This window comes from Bos grunniens, chromosome X (genome assembly GCF_055505025.1).
Source record: "Bos grunniens cultivar Pamir isolate PY7600 chromosome X, Bosgru_T2T1.0, whole genome shotgun sequence".
Lineage (NCBI taxonomy): Eukaryota > Metazoa > Chordata > Mammalia > Artiodactyla > Bovidae > Bos > Bos grunniens.
Genome location: NC_141194.1, coordinates 18,552,578 through 18,575,099, shown reverse-complemented (window position 1 = coordinate 18,575,099; position 22,522 = coordinate 18,552,578). Strand labels below are relative to the sequence as shown.

The window sequence follows — 22,522 nt, the reverse complement described above, 5'->3', positions numbered from 1 at the left end:
TGCAGCCCTAGAGCCAGTGCTCCACGAGAGAAGCATGGCAGTGAGAAGCCCGTGCACAACTAGAGAGGAAGCCCTGCTCCCTGCGACCAGAGGAGGCTAGTGCACAGCAACCAGGAGCCAGCACAACCAAAAACAAGCAAGTTTTTTTAATGTTAGTTTATATATATAATGCATTGTGTTGATAATAGATTTAAGATCCATATCTTTACATTCAACTAAAAATCTTCTGGGGACAAGATTTAGGGCACAAAAATTCCTTCAAACTGCTAGATTCACTGCTTGCAAATCTTATACATATATACAAAAAAATCTTTCATTTTTCTTTCTGTACTACTTTAAGATTAAAATTATTCCATCATAAAAGGAATGGGGTGTGCACTGGAACATTTTCTAAAAACGGTTAACAATAATTGTTTTCAAATGACAAACAGTTTCAAGGACCTGGTTTGTTTCTTAATGCTTTTTTTTCAGTTTTATTGAGATATAATTGACATACAACATTATAGTCATTTAAGGTATAACCAAGAACCTGTTTTGTCTTTTTTTTTTTGGTTGTATTTTAATGGCTAAGGGGCTTGCCTACTGCTGTCCCACAGACCAGGAACCCTCTGCCCTTTAGAACTTCAGGAAAACTCTTAGCATCAGAAGAGTTTGTCAGACTCCCCTTGGTAGCTATTCTGTTCCCAAAATGGGGAGGGGGATGCAGTGGGGCACTAAACTTCAAGAGCCAACCAATTTAAAATATTTTTCCTTCTCAAAAAGGTCCCCCTGTCTATGTCACCATCTGCCTTTGGTGCTCTGTCCTCAGAGCTTGGACTCGAAAGTCGAGAAGTTTTTTCCTGGGGCCATTAGCAAATCTTCCCACTTACAACCGCATCCTGCCTCCAATCACAAGTCTATGACTCTATAGTACTGCAGGTTTAGATGTGCTGTCCTTGTATTTTTTTCTTAATCCATATAAGTAAGTCAACCTAAGGAGTCAGGGAGACATGAATTCGAAACATTCCTCTAAAGTTACCCTATAACCTTGAATAAATTGCCCTTTGAACTCTTCGACTTACAGTCTTCATCTACAAAACAGAAAGCAGCAGCCACATAAGGCTTTGAGGATTAAATTTTAAAACACTTAAGCAGAGGGTCTGGCTCACAATACAAATATTTATAAACAAATTATAAAATTTGCAGATATTTTAGTCATCGTGAAAAGGCTGCCATGCTCTGAAGAACCTAAACCCGCCCTCTTCCTTTCCATGTTGCACAGCATTATAGTTTAACTTTCGTGTGTACTACAGTACGCTCACCACCGAAAGTATCATTTCCATCCATTACCAGACAGTTGGTCGCCTTTACACATTTCAGCCTCCCCTACCCTTTGCCCTTCTGGGAAATACTACTCTGTTCCCTGGATCCATGTATTTTTATTTGGTTTGGTTTGTTCCTTTATTAAAACATTTTTTATATTCCACATGAGTGAAATCATACAGTATTTTTCTTTCTCTGTCAGACTTTATGCTAATTGAAAATAATACCATCAAGGTCCATCCAAATTGTCACAAATATCAAGATTTCATTTTTTTTCTTTTTTTTTTTATGGTTGAGTAGGATTCCACTGTGTAATATACACCACATCTTCTTTATCCATTCATCTGTTAATGGACAGTTAGGTTGCTTCCATATCTTGGCTATTATAAATAATGCTGCAATAAATATGGAGGTGCACATATCTTTTTGAATTAGTGTTTCCCTTTCCTTCAAATAAACACCGAGGATTAGAACTGCTGCATCATCCCTCCCTTTTTAAACTTTACAATAGTCTAAGTGAAATATGTATCTTTCCCTTTTGCCCATAAAACTATCACAACTGCATTTTAACACAGATATAATTTCTCTCTCAGCTTAAAAAAAATAATATGAGTGTACCATGAAATCAAATTTGGACACACACCTTAGAGAACATGGGTAGGAGTAAGTAATTTGTGTAACAAATTAAAGCACTCATCTAAACTGTTTATAAAACTAGAGATACATATTTAAGATTCTAGTCAAATAAAAATATGCATTTGCTTAGCTATCTTGCTCTACCAAATAATGTGGGTATGGGCACTGATATTTGGATACTCAAAATACAATACAAAATGTATCCTACAAACTGTAATGATTGGTCAACTTACAAGCACAGTAGAATTTAGGAACTTGGCTTCCCTGGTGGCTCAGCTGGTAAAGAATCCGCCTGCAATGAGGGAGGCTTGGGTTCGATCCCTGGGTTGGGAAGATCCCCTGGAGAAAGGAAAGGCTACCCACTCCAGTATTCTGGCCTGGAGAATTCCATGGACTGTATAGTCCATGGGGTCACAAGAGTCAGACACAACTGAGTGATTTTTCACTTTCACTTTACTTAGCAAGAAGCAAATATTCCCACGCCAAACATTTTAATCATCTACACTCTCTAAATGTGTAAATCCCTTCTCAAAGACTCAGAAACAGACTCACGCTAAGATAGGCAAAAGGTAGGGGTTACCAGGTCATACAAAGGCACATGAGGACTTCCCTGGTGGTGCAGCGGGTAAGAATCTGCCTGTCAATGCAGAGGATACGTGCTCGATCCCTGGTCCGGGAAGATTCTACATGCCATGGAGCAAATAAGCCTGTGCACAAGCCACAGCTACTGAGCCCACGCGCCTAGAACCTGTGCTCCACAACAAGAGAAGCCACCGCAATAAGAAACCTGTGCTCCTCAACTAGAGAGTGGCCCCTGCTCACTGCAATGAGAGAAAGCCCGCTTAAAGCAACAAAGACCCAGCATTGCCAAAAATAAAGAAATAATGTTTAAAAGGTACAAGATATCTTTTATATAAGAATGTATTCATGCTATTAAATTCAAAGCATCTGGAATTGGCTTTTTCTTCATTAGATGTACACACTTTCCCTGGATACAAATATATATAGAACTCACATAAGAGAATAAAGGGCAGCAGAACAGGCTATCTCAAAACAGTAAATGTAGAGAGGCTTTCTCTGAACTCCCCTTTATCTACCTAAAGACAGAGCCCCCAAAAGGAACTAAAGTATCATAGATCCCTCCCCGAGGGATTTAACCAGAGAAGATGACCTCTTAACTCCCCTTTATCTACCTAAAGACAGAGCCCCCAAAAGGAACTAAAGTATCATAGATCCCTCCCCGAGGGATTTAACCAGAGAAGATGACCTCTTAACTCCCCTTTATCTACCTAAAGACAGAGCCCCCAAAAGGAACTAAAGTATCATAAATCCCTCCCCGAGGGATTCAACCAGGGAAGATGACCTCTTAACTCCCCTTTATCTACCTAAAGACAGAGCCCCCAAAAGGAACTAAAGTATCATAGATCCCTCCCCGAGGGACTCAACCAGGGAAGATGACCTCTTAACTCCCTTTATCTACCTAAAGACAGAGCCCCCAAAAGGAACTAAAGTATCATAAATCCCTCCCCGAGGGATTCAACCAGGGAAGATGACCTCTTAACTCCCCTTTATCTACCTAAAGACAGAGCCCCCAAAAGAAACTAAAGTATCATAGATCCCTCCCCGAGGGACTCAACCAGGGAAGATGGCCTCTTAACTCCCTTTATCTACCTAAAGACAGAGCCCCCAAAAGGAACTAAAGTATCATAGATCCCTCCCCGAGGGATTCAACCAGGGAAGATGGCCTCTTATCACAGCAGAAGAGGCTGACACCACACCCAAACTTTGTTATGAAGTATCACACCTCTTTTCCTACTCTTCTAAAGGCCCTATCTATTTTTCCTAAGTTACCTACTCTCACCTAAGACACCTACGTCCCCCTTTCCCTGTTAGGATCGTATTTTAGTCTAAACTCTAAAGCTACCTCTGAGTTGCTCATTTTCCTGTGTATCTTCCACGTATACATGAGTGTAAAACATTAATGAACTTGTTTTTCCTCTTGTTAGTCTTCTATTACAAGGGGTCTCAGGCAAGCATTGGAAGGATAGAAGGAAACTTTTTCCTCCCCTACAAGATCATTCATCATCTTAATTTTCTTCTTTTAAAAAAATATTATTTATTAATTTATTTGGCTGCAATGGGTCTTAATTGGGGCATGTGGGATCTAGTTCCCTGACCAGGGATCACACCCAGGCCCCCTGCATTGGGAGTTTGGAATCTTTAGCCACTGGACCACCAGGGAAGTCCCAATTATTTGTCTCCTTAACCAATTACACTTAAAGCTGTTTTAAGAAGGCACAGTTGTGATCAACAACATCATATCATCACCTGACTTAATATAAAAACATTTATCTGATAAAAATAATTACCTGATAGCAGTCTCCTTTAAGATTGTCTAAGACATCACCACACGTTTTTCGCATGTATTTCTTACATCCGTCAATCACCATTTGGTCAATGTTCAAAATAGGTTAAGGAGAAATTTCCCCTGTATTTGAACATGTCAAAGAATTCTGAAATACGTTTTTAAAAAGTAAAGATGAACATAACATTTTTCACACTAATTTGGGTATCATAAAGTTTAAAAAAATGATGAATGGGACAATGACTTCATTTGGGCACCAAGGACACTCAAAAGGCACTGAATTTCCTTCTAATGGAGAAGCTATCTCAGCAACTGCTGGGCAATCGACACGGTGCAAAGGTTGCCTGCTCTTTCATTCTCAATTCTGCTGCTTTGTTGGTGGCCTGTTGGTAGCCATATAAAAAGGCTACTGGTACTAAGTTGAAATCTTTGTTCAAAGTAATCATAACATTGCCTGTAGTATTAAGACAAAAAAGGAGGAAGAGAACAAAGTCCACCAAACTTAATCTCTTATACAGCAAAGGATATCTCTACCATAGTCACCATCTTTGGTTTCAGTTTGACTATTTCACATAATATGCCCCCGTCTCCACCTCCCAGAATCAGTACATCTTTGCCACTGTAATCTTCTTTGCCACTGCCCATGATGGCCCGGGTATACGCCAAATCACTTTCCGCCAAATCTAGGGAGGAGAAACATCCAAAATGGTGACTTAACCACAGCCTCAGAGCACCTGACTTATCATTCCAGAAACTGCTAGAATCTAGAAAATTCAGACATTTTCCTTTTCAGTCTTTAAAAACTCAGTAATATCGAGGGTTTTGATGTTTTTTTTTTTTTTCCTTTTGGATTGTGGACTTTTCTTCATCCCTACTCGTCTAACACCCAACATGTTACCTACATAGATTATACGCATATATAGTTTAGTTTAGAAGAAAATTCAGTCTTTAGCCTGTTCTGATATGATAATTAAAAAGCAATTACATATTTCCAGATGAAATATAACAGCAGAGTTGCTTCAAAAGAATATGAGAGGGAGAAAAGTGGCTGGAGTTTAAAGGAAACAAGACTGGCCAGGAGTCGATCATTGTTGACACTCAAAGGTGAGTATATGTGGGTTCATCTTACTGTTCTGTCTACTTTGGTTTGAAATTTTCCACAACAAAAAGACTCCCTTATAAACAAGCAATTAATATAAAATAACCAGCAAGGATCTTCTGTATATCACAGGGAACTAGACTCAATATCTTCACAATAACCTATAAGAGAATGTTAATAAATATGTATTGTATATCTATGTATACATAAAAAAGAGTATCAAGACAAAGTTTTCATGGCTCTACTATAAAATATGAAAACTCAGACAAGCCACAGGTAAATCTAATGTAAATATTCATCTCAAAAACCAAACACACACAAAAATAACCAGCAGTGCCCAACGACACACCTGGACAAACCCACAATGGTGGTATGTCAGGAAAACACAATCTAAGATTGTCACTTTGTTATGTGATTGGGGTAGAGATGGAATACTTACTAACATCCCCACTGAGGATGAGAATATTCCCAAATTGCTTTGAGTGTAAAATTTTAATGTTCTGGTAAGGTGAGTCTTCGTCATACACCACTTTATCTATGTCGTACTCAACCAGGCGACCATCCGCAGTGGGCCAGTATCTGTCAATGGCCCCTCCTCGAACTATGGGTGGTAATCTGGAAAAAAAAAGGGAAAGAAGGAAAACAGGAATGAGCCTTACAACAAACTGCTTAGGTGAGGCTGCCTTAAAAGAAGACCTAGGAACAAGAATGGTCCACATGGAGCCACAAAGCCTCAGACAAACTCCTAAATAGTATACAACCAACCTAAAACTTCAACTTTGAGGGCTATGTAAGAACGGCCACTACCAAATTTCAACACTGTTGTATATTAGGAATTAACTTGGGGCTTCCCTGGTTAGAATCCGCCTGCCCATGGAGAAGACACAGGTTCGATCCCTGGTCCAGAAGATGCCACAAGCCACGGAGCAACTAAGCCCATTCACAACAACTGCTGAGCCTGTGCTCCATTTGTGCGCTCAGCTGCCAACTCACATCCAACTCTGTGACTCCATGGGCTGCAGCCCACCAGGCTCCCCTGTCCGTGGGATTTTCCAGGCAAGAATACTGGAGCCTGAGCTTTAGAGCCCAAGAACCATAACTACTGAGCCCACATACTTTCAGCAACTACTGAAGTCCATGCTCCCCAAGAAGAGAAGGAGGAAGCCCTCACAGCACTAGAGGGTAGCCTCCACTTGCCACAACTAGAGAAGAGCTTGGGCAGCAACAAAGACCAGGCATGCCCAAAATCAACAAACAAACAATGTAAAAAGCACCTCTGCAAAAAAATGGATTTATTTGGCCGTGGCAGGTCTTAGTTGCAGCATGCATAATCGTTAGTTGCAGCATGCAAACTCTTAATCGCAGCATGTGCGACCCAGTTCCCTGACCAGGCGTCAAACCTGGGCCTCCTGCATAGGGAGCTTGGAGTCTCAGCCACTGGACCACCAGCAAAGTCCCAAGAATTTACTTTTTAAAAAAACCTTTCTATAATACTATAAATTTTCCCTAAAAAAAAAAAAAAAAAAGTTGAAGGAGAAAATGGCCACTAGAGACATGCTTCACGCCCAAATACTCTAGCAGGAAGGACTCCCAAGAATGTCTGCATCACCACTTTGCCACTAGCACATTCATCCAAGTGCACACACATGTAATACCATCACCTAGCTCAGAATCCATGTTAAGTGTTCCCAACTGCCCCAACTATCTCCTTCATAACTATTCTACTTTTGAATAAGAATCACATACTGTATTTTGCTTTTTTACCCTCATTTCATCTAAAATAGATAGTTGTCACTGTCATCCCTTCCCCGTGTGTTTCATGACTTTCACATCTCAGCAAAGTCCAGACCAGGTGCTCTACAGAAAATCCCTCAGGTGGGTTTGCCTGAAGATCTCTTCAGTAGGGTCACATTGGCACATTATGCAACCATCACATCAGGGACACTGAGATGTATGCCTGTCCTAATTGGTAACGTTAAGTGTGACCATGTGGTTAAAGCCAGTGCCCCCAAGATCCCTCCATTTGCAAAGGTACCTTCTGTCCCTTTGTAATTATGAAGCAGGGTGTGTGTGGGGCAGGGGGGCGGGGGATGCTGGGGGCAAGTCCATGAAATCCGAGTCAAGAAAACCAGGTCAAGTTTCTGATCTCGACACACCTTCAGCAGTGGCATCTAGGAGATTCTTGCCTGAACCAATTATTATGAGAATGTCTGCCAACTGATGATTTTCTCATGCAGTCCTTTTTGTAAATCCTGAGTGTCTTACACAGAGTGAGTATACTAGAAACTGCCAGCAGAGGTCACTACATGACAGGGAAAACCAGACTTAAAAGGGGGCTTGGCAAATGAAGAGGAACACAAACAGAGCTCCCTGCACACACAACACAACCACGTGCAAGTTCTGTGTCCTCAAATACAGTGGGGTTCACAGTAAGCAAACCCCAGGTACCTAAAATGCTGGGCTACCTCCAACTTGCTCTCAAAACTCTTTGCTCTCCCTGCTCACTTGTTTCCAAGAATACAGTCTGAACCTGTTACAGGTTAACAAGGCTTTCAATGAAGAAATATTGCATGCGTGCTAAGTCTCATCAGTCATGTCCTACTCTGTGCAACCCCATGGACTGTAGCCCACCAGGCTCCTCTGTCCACGGAATTCTCCAGCAAAGAATCCTGGAGTGGGTTGCCACTCCCTTCTCCAGGGGATCTTTCTGACCCACGGATCGAACCCACCATCTCTCACATCTCCTGCACTGGCAAGCGAGTTCTTTACCACTAGCACCATCTGGGAAGCCCCATGAGGAAATACTAATATCTGTCAAAGGCACTGAATTTACAAAGCAAGTTTCCATAAACTATCATTTAATCCCAACTCCTGATTTAACCACTTCTTCATCTTCTAGAACAAATGCAGCTGTTGGAATTAGACAGCTAAGTGGTTTTTCTTGGAAAATGTCGTTGCCCCGGCAGGACAACCCCTGAGAGCAGGCAAACAGGACTCGGGAGAAGCCTCTTCCACCCCTGGCTGATGAGTGGTGGGAGAACGAGCCCAGGTGACACTGGATGAAAGCAACAGCAACTCAAGGGCTTTCGGGGGAGGAAACCCACCCCTCGGGGTTGACAGCCAGCCAGCTATTGGCAGCTACTGAACTCTTGCACAAAACCAAAGTAAACAATGTCCATTCTCACATGTGTCAATGGTGCCTTAGGTGCAGGTAGAGTGCTTTATTGCAACACAGTAGTTTTTAAAGAGATTCAAAGAAGCAAGGATCTTTAAGGATGACTACACCTTGATGAATTACTCATTCTATGATACCCAGCAGGACCCTGGGGGCTCCTAAGCACAAAAGTCTTTCTTTGTCCCTCCATTTCTTGACTACAGGAAATAGGCTTCCTTCAGCCTCCAGGATCTACCATGAGTTCCAGGGAGCAGGTTCAAACACATGCTAATCAGAGAAGTGAGGGGATATGGACACAGAGGAAGAACAGTCAGAAGAAACAAGAGGGCAGCCTTGGGGTACAGTCCTGGTTCCCATCAAGGGATGCACACAAGGACATCTTTGAGAAGTTTGTAAAGACTGAAATTCTCATCAGGTAGGAGAAATTAAAGGTATGCTGCCCACAGGGGAGTAATCATTTCCGATGTTAATGATTCAGTCTTTAACAATGTCATTCCTCAGACAGCAAAGCGGCAACATTTTTGTCCTTTTGAGGCCAAAAACAAAGGGCCTACGACAAAGTATTCCCAATAACTTCCTGCGCCCTCCACCCTGATTTTATAAAAAGATGTAAAAACAGTGACAAGGAAAAACAAGGCCTGTGCTGTGTTTTGAACTGAAATCGGAAATGTAACTGCACTCTCACTTCAAAAATTCCCACACCACAACCACACAGGAACCAGATTTCATGAGTGCTGAGGCCCATAAACGCATTTCATCTATTCATTCACCCCTAGAAGTAACCCCAATAAAAACAAAAATCTGGCATTTTGATGTTGGCCAATTCATTATCACCCAACTAAAGACACAGTGGGAACCCGTTCAATTCAGATGGATCAACTCCGGAAAGATTAGGTAAACTTTGCAAACAGGAAAAGAGGGAAATTTCAGAAAAGAGTGTGGGTGTGGACAAGTTACTTGAGGACCAGGAAGGGCCTCAGGATACATAAACTGAACTTGGGGGGTAAATAAGTCTGGCTGCTCTAACAGATTTCAGTCAAGTGGCCAAGTTCTATACTGTGTCCTGTGGTCCTGCTCTCTTCACATGCAGTTTCCTGCCTTGTATTCAAGTTGGTGGTTAAACAAGTTTCTAATTATTTTACACCTGTCCTGGGGCTTTCCTCCAGGCTGATCAAATTTAGCAGGATGAACCATTAAGTACTTAAACATCCTTAAACAGCCAGTAAGGATTCCCTCTTGTGGAAAATGCCTTGAACTGGAGAAGTCTGTATTCTGGTCACTTCTAACAGTGATGGTCTGACCTTAATCAAGTCTCTCTGTGTTACTACATCTATGTATTTGCCTTTATGAGCAAGCTGTTACTGTTGTTCAGTTGCTAAGTCCTGTCTGACTCTTTGCAACCCCATGGACTGTGGCACGCCAGGCTTCCCTGTCTATCAACATCTCCCGGAGCTTGCTCAAACTCATGTACATCAAGTCAGTGATGCCATCCAACCATCTCATCCTCTGTTGTCCCCTTCTCCTCCTGCCTTCAATCTTTCCCAGTATCAGGGTCTTTTCCAATGAGCCGGCTCTTCACATCAGGTGGCCAAAGTATTGGAACTTCAGCATCAGTCCTTCCAATGAATATTCAGGACTGATTACCAGGACTGACTGGTTTGAACTCCTTGCTGTCCAGGGACAGACCCATTTTGGGGGGTCCAATAAGCAACCACCCAGGGAGAACAAGGCCAAACCGCTCAGAATAACTTATTGTGCAGCCATGATTAATTCACATTCTTAATTCCCAGGACCTGACAGACTCTGAAGTGAAGTGAAGTTGCTCAGTCGTGTATGACTCTTTGCGATTCCATGGAATATAGGCCACCAGGCTCCTCTGTCCATGGGATTTCCCAGGCAAGAATACTGGAGTGAGTTGCCATGTCCTTCTCCAGGGGATCTTCCCAACCCAGGGATTGAACCCGGGTCTCCCGCATTGCAGGCAGACACTTTAACCTCTGAGCCACCACCCCTCCCAAAGAATGCCAAAACTTTACTTCTATCAAAGCTCTTCTAACATCTGACACCACCAGCACATACATCTGTGCTGTCCAACAGAACATTTCTCTGTGTTGTCCAATATGGCAGTCACTAGCCATTAGCTAGTGACAAGAGGGGAGTAAGGAAATGAACTGTTTTTGGTTTTTTTATTAACTTAGTTTTAAACAGACACAGGTGGCATAGTAGCTGCACTCCTCAACAAAAGCTTAATGGTCTTTGTCATCAACTGAAAAGAACCCACTGGGGGTGCTCAAGGTGGGTTGGCTCTGATGTTCTTGCAATGTCAATATCATCCTACCTGAAAGCACTGAGGCATATTTTCTATCATCCCATCCTGTCAAAATCTCTTAAAACTGCTTAATTATACTGTGGGGCCCAGAACTCTGAGGAAAGATAGATGATTTTTTTCTCTTCACTAGACACGGTTGAGGAGTTTTCTAGCTCCTCTTTGAGGTGCCAGCCCCATCTGATTCTCTGCATTACAGTTTCACCCCTTGGGATCACTGTACATTCTTCTGCCCCTGTTCCATTTTATCTAGCATCTCTCTCTCTCTCTCTCTCTCTCTCACACACACACACACACAGTTAGTCTTCTGCCATCAGGGCCATCTACATTAGCCTATCAAGTGGCCAGAAGCAGAAGTTGACTGATTTCTTCCACATCTTACATAGACACTGCTCAGGGATAATACCACCATTGCGATTATTTTATTGATTGTTTTGATTGTTGTTTAGTCACTCAGTCGTGTCCAACTCTCTGTGACCTCATATACTGTAGCCTGCCAGGCTCCTCTGTCCACAGGATTCTCCAGGCAAGAATACTGGAGTAGGCTGTCATGCCCTTCTCCAGGGGATCTTCCCCACCCAGAGATCAAACCCACATCTCCTGCATTGGCAGGCAGATTCTTTATCATCTGAGCCACCAAGGAAGCCCATTTTATCAATTAACCAAATATAAAAGAATATTCAGGAGTGGACTTACCGCTTTACCCGCTCAGTACTGTCCTGACTCAATTCTTTCATTCTTTCTTCTACTTTGTTCAAAAGCTGCAATAACAAGAAAAGAAATCAATGGGCTTATCAAATAAGCTGAGTAGAAGGGCTAAATTACAGACCAGGAGGTCAAGGTCATGTTGACAGAGCTGTCACTCTGGCAGGTGTCCAGATATACTTGTCCTCCCCCAACTCTCCAGCAGCCTGCGGGCCTGGCCCAATTCCACACTCCCCTGTCATCTATCCCTCCCAGTGCCAATCTCACTTCAGCCTATGGTATCAACAGTATCAAAAGGAAGGCTAAGGATATTGCAGCTATTGATATCCTGGTTAAAGGTTTACATTCCCTCCAGTGCAAAGTCAAGTCATTTACTCTGTATTCAAATGGTCAAGGGAAAGATGAGAACCAGGTTACTAAAAATCACTTGAGGAACAATTATTTTTCTTCTAAAATCACTTATCTGAAGGCAGCCAAGTTTAAAATTAACTGGGAAGTCAGCAATTAGGTGAAAATGATTTTATTATTGAACTGAGCTGTTTTTGTGATCCTTAAATACTTGAGTAAATAAAAGTAGAAAACTGACACTATCGACTTCTTTGCCTTGTGCGTCGCCATCGTAGCTCTGAAGATCCAGCAACACCAATCCATGCGGGTAGATTCTCAAATTGGCAAAGCTACAGAGGAGAGCATAATTGTAAGGTTAGGAACGGTATCATGGCACTCCAAAGAAAAAAGGCACCAACCCAGTTAAAAGGCAAAACCACTGCTCTTTTTTCCCCAAAATAACATAATTACCCTGTGGCTTTCTTATTAGAGCCTCTTCATGGGGGCAGGGAGGCCAATCATTTAGGCAAGATTTTAGACAGAATCATCAAGTGCTAAGGTTTTCAAACAGGTTATTTGGCCCAGAAAGTGATTCAGCAGGAAGTCCTGTGAATCTGATTTTTAAGAAGGTTCCTCAGCAGTGACTGATCCCTCCTTAAAAGGATGGAAGGGTGGGGCAGAGCAAACTTGGTTCTCCCAATTTCCCTCGGAGTTCAAAACAGAGCCGTGTTTTTCTGACTGCAGGCAGGTGGTGGCTACATTCATTGAGTTAGCGGCCTGCAAGTCAGATCCAGCCCTTGGCATGTTTTGTGAAGCATGCAGATTAAATATGGTTCTTACATTTTTAGAGTTGTTTTAAAAAAAAAAAAAGGAGCTCCTTACAGGAAAAGCTTTAACCTCTAATTCAGTGTGTCTGGCCAGCTTTTTTATGAAATAAAAATAGTGTATCAAACATGCATAAGAATTATCTGAAGAAACTTTTCCTTCAATTAGACATGTATATTTGTATATATGCAGATATGTTACGTGCACATTTGATATAAAATCACTTCTTTTTTAAAATATTTGGCTATGCCAGTCTTAGTTGGGGCATGAGGGATCTAATTCCCTGACTAGTGATCAAATTGGGCTCCCTGCATTGGAAGCAAGGAGTCCTAAGCCATAGAACCATCAGGAAAGTTCTAAAATCACTTATCTCACTATAAGGTGTGGTTAAAGAAACATTTGAATAATAATACTAAATAAGATGAAGAATTCTGTTCAGAGAATACAAGCAGTGTGCTTGGATTTAAAAAGATAAATACAACTAGTTAATTTTCACCTTCAGCCCTTAAATGGCCTCAAAATCAAGTTCAGGCCAGGGATACCACTAACTCATGTACTCCTGAACTAGCTGATCACCCCCCACCCCAATCTGCCACACAAAGGAGAGGAGCTAGGGGTCAAAGAATGATAGAGAAATGCCACCTATCAACCAGCTAGGTGGTTCTAGCAAAGAATCTTCCACCAGAGAACTGCAGGAACACGGAGAATGCCAGAAGGTGGGGACAAGCACTGACCTCATCTGATTAAAAGCAAAAATAATGAAAGAGGAAAAGTTGCAAGGGGGCAGGGGGTGGGGAGGGGAATGGAGACCAAAAAAAAAAGGTGACTGAGGACCAAGATCTTAGGCAACATGGAGATGGGTCCCAGCTGAGCAAGTGAGAGAAGAGGAAGACCAATGTGGAAACAAGTCTCTAAGCACGTCAGTGACTTCCCTGATGGTCTAGTGGTTGGGACTCTGTGCTTCCACTGCAGGGGGCCCGGGTTCCATCCCTGGTCAGGGAACTAAGAGCCAGCAAGCTGCATGGCAAGGCCAAGAAAAAAAGTAAACTAAACATGTTAATTTTTCTTTTCTCTGTTTTCAGAAGCAATTTCCAACAGCTCTTATCACTCAAAAACTCCCTTCCAGGAAGAATTCTAAGTCTTCTAGAAAACTGGGATTGGTGTCTAGGGTAGAAGATTCAAGAACTGAAGTAGAATGGTTGGCCCTGTCCAGCCCCAAAGGTCCTTAGGAGGTGGTAGGAGATGCAAGGGACTTCCCTGGTGGCTTCGCAGAAAAGAATCTGCCTGCCAATGTAGGAGATGCGGGTTCCATCCCTGGGTTGGGAAGATGCCCTGGAGAAGGAAATGGCAACCCACTCCAGTATTCTTGCCTCGGAAATTTCATGGACAGAGGAGCCTGGCGGATTTCAGTCCATGGGGGTTGCAAAGAGGCACACAACTGAGCGACTACACAAAAACAAGAGATTCAAGGCTTCAGCTGGATTAGAGGAGGAACCTACAAGGTGGCAGAGAGGCAAGGTCTGATTTGCTGTGGTCCCCAAGTTATGGACCGCAGCTAGGACAGGGAGAGAGGGGGGCAGAGAGAAAGAAGAGAGGCCAGAGGGTGTAAGGCCAGCTGCAGACCTTTGCTTCCAGGAGACTTGCCAGTAACTGGGCGAGGACGGAGGCAGTGGAGGGTCTGGGTAACCCTTGAGAGGAAATCACTTTAGATACATTGGAGGGATCTATTCCATGCACATATGGGGGTTTGCTATGCAGTCAGAAATACAGATTTGGGCTTGAGGGCACAGGGGTTAGGGTTTCTTTGAGAGGTGAAGATATGTTCACAGGGAAGAACTACGTGGACTTACAAAAAGAATAATAGAAAGGGAGGTGAGCTCAAAAGTACAAGTTTCCTTCACCTTACGACATTGTCTTTTGAGCCTCTCTAAGATGGGAGCAGGGGTTCTTTTAATTAGAAAAACCAGGGGGAGAATGTGGGACATTAATGAAACCTCGTGGAATTCTAGGACTTAGTTTCCATTGGGAGAAAAGAACGAAAGCCATCAAAAATACACAGGAGTTCACATTTTAAAATTAATAGTGCAAATTACTAAGACTCTTAACAGTTTTAGACTCTAGAAGATACTACATAGACTTAGGAAAATACAGAGAACTCAGTGCACCAGTATCTTCTGTTATCAGTCATTTCTTTTTTTCTTTTTAACTTGGCTGTACCGGGTCTTAGTTACGGCAAGCAGGATCTTTGTAGCTGCAGCATACAGGCTCTTAGGTGCAGCATGCAGGATCCAGTTTCCTGACCAGGGATGGAACCCAGGCAGCCCCACATGGGGAGCAGTGTCCCAACCACTGGACCACCAGGCAAGTCCCCTGTTCTCAGTCATTTCTTAATTTAGGTTTCCTTCCCTAGTCTCAGGTTGACTTTCATTTCATATTGATGAGAGAAAAAGTCTAGATAGATCATCTATAAAGTCTTAAGGAGAAAACAAAACCCAAAATCTTAAACTCCTGGATGCCCCTAGCATCTTATCAAGCTCTTTGCAGACTTTTTCATCCTGCATTTGACTACAGTCTGCATTAACTGATAACCGCTTATTACAGTGCTACTCACAGTGGGGTTAACTGACCCACAGTATCAACATCCTCCAAGAGGAGCTTGCCAGAAATACTGTTTGGGGTGTGGCCCCAGACCTGCTGCGGCAGAAACTACTAGAGTGGAGCACAGCACATCTGGCTCACTGCCTGCCAGTTCACACTGCTTACGCTGCCCGAGGCTTCTGAGTCTTGGGCACACAGAATCACCTGAGGGTCTTTAGAGAAACAGCAACCCTCAGGGGCCTTAATCTCTGGGGGGAGTGCCTGGACGTGGGATTCTGTGACATGTTTCTACTGCGCAGCTCGGAGCACTGGATTCTAGTCCCCTCCTCAAAGACGCCAAAGGAGGAAAGGAAAAAAAATCTGGATGCCCCCCCACCACCACTCTTTAAACACACACACACACACACACAGCTGAAGCGCTCAACCTGGATGCCCCCCACCACCACTCTTTCCATACACACAGCTGAAGCGCTCAGATCTGAATAGGAGCGCTCACGGTCACCTCACCTGCCGTTTTTGTTTATGTACGTCGCTAAATAGCCATGGTCCTGCCAGGTGTGCACTGACTCCGTCATCCCCTGCTCCTGGAAAATGGACTGGAGGCCTTTCAGAATGGTCTCACCATCAGCTGGAGAACAGGGGGAGAAGGCAAGATGGTCAGATGAAACACTGAGAAGCAAAGCACAGTTTGATGAATGAATTTTTGAGAAACCCTGAACAGAGCTATGGGCATCATTTATCCCCTTTGTTATGAACTAGAACTTTCTCAACCCTATAGGGAGTGGCTGCAGATTACCAGGTAACACAGAAAGAACAGCAACACCAACCACAGAAGAGCTGTGCCAAAAATGCAGATGGATAATTGAGCCAACTAGAAATAGCATAACAAAATATTCAGCCTAGCCAGAAATCAAATAAAAACACGATAAAAGACATTCCACTTTAGGTGAAATAACTTAATGAGGATCTAGAGTACTAGAAAAGGGTTTCCATCCATTGTTGATGGGTACCATAAATGATTTCAAAACTTTTGACTCTGTATTCCAGGTGTTCTGCAATAAGGATGCCTTGTTTTTTATTATTGGGAAAAAAGAAACAGCACAACCCAGTAACCTATTTTTAATTGATAGAAACTGAACAATTCAATATGCTACAACCTGCTAAGCATTCTGATGCCCCTCTCTCCCATCCCATGGGCTACCCCCCCCAACCCCCACCAAAGTGGAGCTCAGATCAAGGACTGAGGTCAAGGTTATAGAAATTGCATTAACCTCTGCAGGTTTACTTGAATCCAAAATCTTCAAGAACATCCAACAGTATGATACTTAGATGAAAAGCAAAATGCAATTAATTCTCTAGTTGTATCTGCCAAAGCACTCATTCCTTGAGAAGGTTAAGATAAAGAACCACAATGAGACAAAAGGAGTTACTCTGTACTGTCCCATGAGCCCACCACAGGCTGATGCTTTTTCCACTTGAAGGAAAAGAGGGCAGGCTGAGAAGCGTCCAAACAAAGCACCCCTGTGACTTAAAGCAAGGGCAAAAAGAAAAAAAATGGAAGATCCACAGTTGACCGCAGTGCGGTTTCACAAGAAAATTACACTAGAATTCCTTCCATAAACTAAGGCGTGCCAAAATGGACTGGAAGAATTCCGTCAATCTACACAGAGTTGATCTCCAGTGACATCTGGAACACCTTCCAGCGCACAGTAAGAATGAGGGCTACAAACCAGCTTCAGAGCCCACCCTGGGCAGCAGATAGGTCTTATTCTGGCCTATGCAGACTTTTTTAGCATGTAAGTTACCTGGCGTTTGAAAACCAGACGACTTCATCTATTCCCACTGTTGAGGGTAGAAGAGTGACCCCCCCACAAAATATATGGCCACATTTTAACCCTCAGAACTTGGGAATGCAACCTGATCTGGAAAAGGGTTTTTGCAGATGTAGTAGTTAAAGATCTTAGAGTATCCAGGGAGGTCCTAATTCCAGTAAGTTCTTATCAGAGACTGAAGCCTGGAAGACACAGGAAGGAGGAGCAGGAGCAGGTGAAGACAGGGAGAGACTGGCATGTGATGGCCACCAGCCAAGAATGCAGAGCCACCAGAAGCTGGAAGAGGCCAGTGAGGACTTGCCCCTCGACCCCTTAGGGGAGCGTGGCCCTGCTGATGCTCTGCTTTCAGACTCCAGCCTCCAAAACTGGGAGAGAATAGGCTTCTTTAGCTTGAAGTCACCAGTTTGTAGTACTTTGTTACAACAGCCCTGGCTGACTAATACACCCACCAAAATATAGATTTTAACTATGCTTAAAAAAAACAAAAGCAAATGCAGTAGCAGAGATGGCAGTGAAGGAGTGATTTCGTTCATCTTCTCCATTTCCAAACACAGAGCAATTAGGGTAGCACCGCCCAACCTCACAGACAACATTTAGAACAAAACTGAACGACAGGCGGTGTGTATGCCTAGATAGCACGCCGCGTGTGGGTAGAGACAAGCATTCCCCACCCACAAACCTGTACGATACCACCAAGTGTGAGAGGAGCAAGTAGGTACAGCAAAGGGACTTCCAACCCCTCATAAAAATACCAACAGGAGTTCATCCCAAAGGGAGGGGCCCCCTGCTTTCAGATGGTGCCGCCTGGCAGGCCATGGGGCCCGGAGTCGGGTCAGGGAGTGTGGGGGCAGCCGAGCCCTGTGCTCAGCCAAACGACCTGAAGCCTCTTCAGGAAGGGGCCTTGTGTCCCACAACAGGAAGGGACCCCTGGAGGGGCGTCCACACCACTGCCCCACCTGAGCACAAGCACTGCCCAACGTGAGAGGCGACCTCCTGTTCCATGTAAGGCTCCCTCATTCCCAGCAAAACTCTGTGTTTGGGAAACTCATTTGACAAAAAATAATCTAGCTGGCTTTGCTATTCTGAAAGTGGTTTCAGGAAGTTAAAAGGGGGAAGCTTGAATTTTATCCCCCAGAACCATGGTTTTAAGACTGAATTTGGCCCCTGGGAAAAAAAAATTTCAATGTCAAACTTGATGGAAACATGTGATCTTGTTCTTTTTGGGTCTGAGAAGCCAGGGGTGGGGGTCAGGCCACCATGGAAGTGACCAAGCTGTGGGGTGGTGAAGACAAGTGCGCCCGGCAATACTTGAACTGTGACTAGGAAAGCCACTATGCAATTATTCAATCCCTCCTTGGCCAGAACAGATGTTTTCTGTTTTGAAAGTGTATAAAACAAATCATCACTCCCTGTAAATGGCCTCGGGCCCAAGTTCAGTTGGCACATTCCACAACTGAACACAAACCCCCCATGATGGTGGAGGGGGCCACGCCGGCAGGGCCACCCTGCGGGTCACTGGCCAGGCTGTGTGCTGAACAAGAGCCCCGGGGCTGAGCTGGAGCATACTCTATCCCTTGGGTAGGAAAAGGGGGTGTCTTTGTCTGGTACACACAAAGCCCTTGACTGCTAGCCAAGCCCAGTGTGGCGACCATCCTAACAGAAAGGCAGAGGGGGCTAACCTCCAGCCAGGTTGCAAATTGAAGAAAACACATTACAAAAGAGATCCAATTTAGTGTTCTTGTATTTCTACACTGTGGGCTTATTTCCCAATTCAGTAGAAATACCCTAGGTCTGAATGACCTTTCTGGTGGTCGTCGCCGCCTAGCTCCTGTGGCCATCTAGTGTGCCAGCCTTGCCAGGGACACAGGGATCACACCATTTTGTCCACTGTTCACCTCATGTCATATTCACCTTCCTCCAGACCTGGGGGCTCCCTTGTCAGCCAAGCTGCTCCCAGCCCTTGGAGAAGACTCCAGAAAGCAGAACTGGAGCTGAAACACCTACCTAGGATCTCTTTTCCAGAGTGAAGTCAAAGAAATGAGTTCCAAAAGCCTTAACGAGGTGACCTTCTTGGTCATCTTGATCCCAAGTGCTCAATAAATGTTTTGTGAGTCAAATGAAAAATTCATCTGGCTAAATTAATCATCCTATTTTTGTATCTTGTTGGAACACCCAGACCAGTAGTTTTCATGATCCTAGCTGCACATTATAACCACCTGGGGAATTATAAAACTTCTGATGCCACATCCTACACCAGTTATAGAAAACTTTGAGGGTGGGACCCAGGCATCACATTTTTAAAGCTCCCTGGGAAGTTCCAATGTGCAGCCATGTTTGAGAACCACTGATCTAAACCACTAAATACAAGAAAGAAAACCAAACTCCCCACTATCTCCAAACTAACCACACTCAAGTTACCAAAAGGTTATATCGATAGAAATATAACAGGGGGCCTGAAAAAAGTCCAAAGTCCCTGCTAGCTATAGCCACAGGTTTCAGCTAGAGCCACTGCTCTGCAATTAATTATCCAATCTCAACCTCTGTGCCTGTCTAGTAAGGAACATGTAACATGACCAAACAAAATGTACTGGCTGTAACAGAATTACTCAACTTGGGTTGAAAATATGATGTGAATGATTACCCAAATTTGGGAATACCAGACAGCAATGTCATAAATGCCTACAAATCAGAAAATGTGAAAATAGATTCAATGATAAAAGAAATATAAGCACACCGGATTCAAGTCGACATGGTAATCCAAACTAGGCTAATGTTGTTTGGCACAAGTTCTTAGAAAACTCTGCCCAAGCAAGAATGACATTTAACTAGCGAAGCACTCAGACAGAGCCTTCCACAGTGCTCAGCAACACAGCGACCTGTCCCAGGGCAAAATGTGTCCTTTGTCCAACAGGCAACTCAACGTCCTCATTTCCAGACCACTGCCCACTTTGTCTGTGTTTATTCAACAAGAACTTAAGAGGAATCAACTTGGAGGTCTGGTCCAAATTAAATACACCACTATCAAAAGAAGGCCAGGGAAGACAAGGTTTCATCTCCCTGCCTCATTTTGTCCCAGAGACCCATTTATAGGCCTCTCTCAGGAGAATGAACCTCATTCCTCTTACCCTGGCCGAATCCCAAATCTGTAAATATAGCTGGAACCTTCTTCCCGCCCTAATGCTCACCACACTGTCCTGATCTCAAGTCTGGAATCAAAACCCAGCTCAGACTTCCCTACTCCTTCCCACCAATGGTTAATAACCCTGCCACTTACGATTGCCTAAAGAGACCTGCCCCCCCCAGCTTCTCCCCAGAGTCCCCCACCAGAGCCTCTCTGCACCACTCAAACTCACTGGTCAGGACAGCCCTCACTTACACACCTCATTTCTTCAAATGTTAAAAAAGGAGACGACTGTTTATAGGGTCCCTATAAGGAGCCTGCACCAATGTTCGATCCCTCAATATCAGGCACCACCATTTAATCATTGATCCATAAGGTGGGCGGCCCTGTGGACGTAAGTTAAGTACATCAGCCATGTACTTACATCAGCCAAGCTTACTAGCCCAAATAGAAGAGAGAGTCCTGCCAATGAAATCCTATGACACTTGGTGCCCTGGCAAAAAGGCAGGGAAATATGCTCTGGTTAGATTTCTACTTCTTCAACTTTAAGAGGCTAAGATACAGTAACCTCCTTAACTAAGTGAATTCCATTAGAGAGGCTGGCCTCAGAAAATAAGCAATTCTCACATGTTTAGAAAAACTCTGGACTCTACCCCATGACCGTGACTTGCACCTTTAAGTCTTTTCTGACTTCAAATACTTCAACTAAGAAAATTCTGGACCTCAGGTGTGAGGGCTTTAAGCTACACAACACCCAGTCTCTGCCTCTGTGGGGCCACCACCCTGCCACAATCCCACTAGTCCCCTCTGCATAATTAGGCTGCGTTCCTTTCTGCTCGCCCACATTTAAGCAGCACCTGGCTTATAAAAATCAGGACCGTCCCACCCCCAACTTTATTGTCTCCTAGGTCTCTCCCACGAAGCTCGAGTAATTTAAGCTCCAAGAGGTTGTTAATTATTTCCATGGTTGCACCATGCCCAAGAGGTGAGGCCCCAAACCCAGCCTCCTTCCTTTCCACCTCCCACTCCCCAGACTCTGGAATTTCCAGAGCTCCCTGCCCTCCCTGATACTTGGTACCAGGTGCCCTCTGATCAACCTCCTCCACACACATCCAGGTCAGAGAGCCCACCCCTACTCCCGCCTCCTCTTTTCAGACATCTGCACTCTCTCTGTGGGAGGATGGCCCTGAAGCTGTGGGCAGATCCGTTTGCAGCTCCCCACAAGAGGAAACATAAAGGCAGGTATCCTTTCCCCCCAACCTGAGACTCTGATGTGTCAGAGAACCTAAGAGCCAGGCTTGGCTTGTGCAGTTTACCAGCTTTTTGGTCTTCTTGACAGACCCCTAAAAGAGGAAGCAAAGGAAAAGGGACTCCGAATACAGTTGGAAGCAGTTGAGTACCTGCTTTAAAAGTCCTCTCAGGTATCCTCATCTTCACAGTGGTGTGTTCACAGGACCATATGCTCTGGTCACAACTCAGAACTGTACGCTAAAGTGTACTCTATGTAAAATATATCATGTTTAAAAAAAATCTTCCAGAGTTACCAACCCCACTGGCATAACCACTCTGAGAACAACAAAATAGCATAAGCATTCCTCACGGGCCCCGTTCCACCCCAGCTGACAGCCTAAGGGTTCAAGAACAACATCCTTTGAACGCACACTGAATATGCTAGATTTTTTAAAAAAGAATATTGTGAGGCAGAAGCAACAAGGCCACATTACTGAAATTAAATGACAAACAGATGTCTTCATAGTTTATCAAAAACACACTTAAATTTAAAATTATATTTTTTAAAAATTTAATTTTAACAACAGGTCTGTGTATCAGAAGACTTCTCAGACATTCAAAAGCCTAATTCATTTCCAGGGATTAAAGTGAAGGTCAAGCAGGTGCTTCCTCAGTCTGTCTTAGGTTCGACAACTTGGTCATATAGTCCCCGTTTCTAACAGCTGCAGGATGATTAATCTCATCACACAAAACCCACGCCAACAGGAATGTTCAAAGCAGCATGACTCACAGTCAAAAAGTGAAAACACCCAACAACCCATCAAGTTATAAATGAATAAGCAAAGTGTGATACTATCTACCCCATGGACAATTATTTTGCCACAGAAGGAATGTGATATTGACATAACCTACAACACACGCTGAGCGGAAGAGGCCAGGCACAAAGGACCACACACTGCATGATTCCATTTATATGAAATG

General features: G+C 43.7%; 1 protein-coding gene across 3 annotated transcripts in view; it reads right to left on the bottom strand.

The window, feature by feature from the left end:
• Positions 1 to 22,522, bottom strand: part of SMS (spermine synthase) — a 50,553-nt gene that overhangs the window by 14,650 nt on the left and 13,381 nt on the right. For 2 of the 3 annotated variants that reach the window (XM_086388255.1, XM_086388254.1), the window contains exons 2-7: positions 15,866 to 15,986; positions 12,195 to 12,285; positions 11,600 to 11,664; positions 5,842 to 6,017; positions 4,832 to 4,986; positions 4,308 to 4,397 (exon numbers count right to left, since the gene is read on the bottom strand). In XM_086388255.1, coding sequence (XP_086244381.1) covers positions 4,308 to 4,397; positions 4,832 to 4,986; positions 5,842 to 6,017; positions 11,600 to 11,664; positions 12,195 to 12,285; positions 15,866 to 15,986 — 698 coding nt within the window. Of the gene's footprint in view, positions 1 to 4,307; positions 4,398 to 4,831; positions 4,987 to 5,841; positions 6,018 to 11,599; positions 11,665 to 12,194; positions 12,286 to 15,865; positions 15,987 to 21,711; positions 21,758 to 22,522 lie in introns of those variants that run through there. The other variant, XM_086388253.1, reaches the window with a different exon arrangement.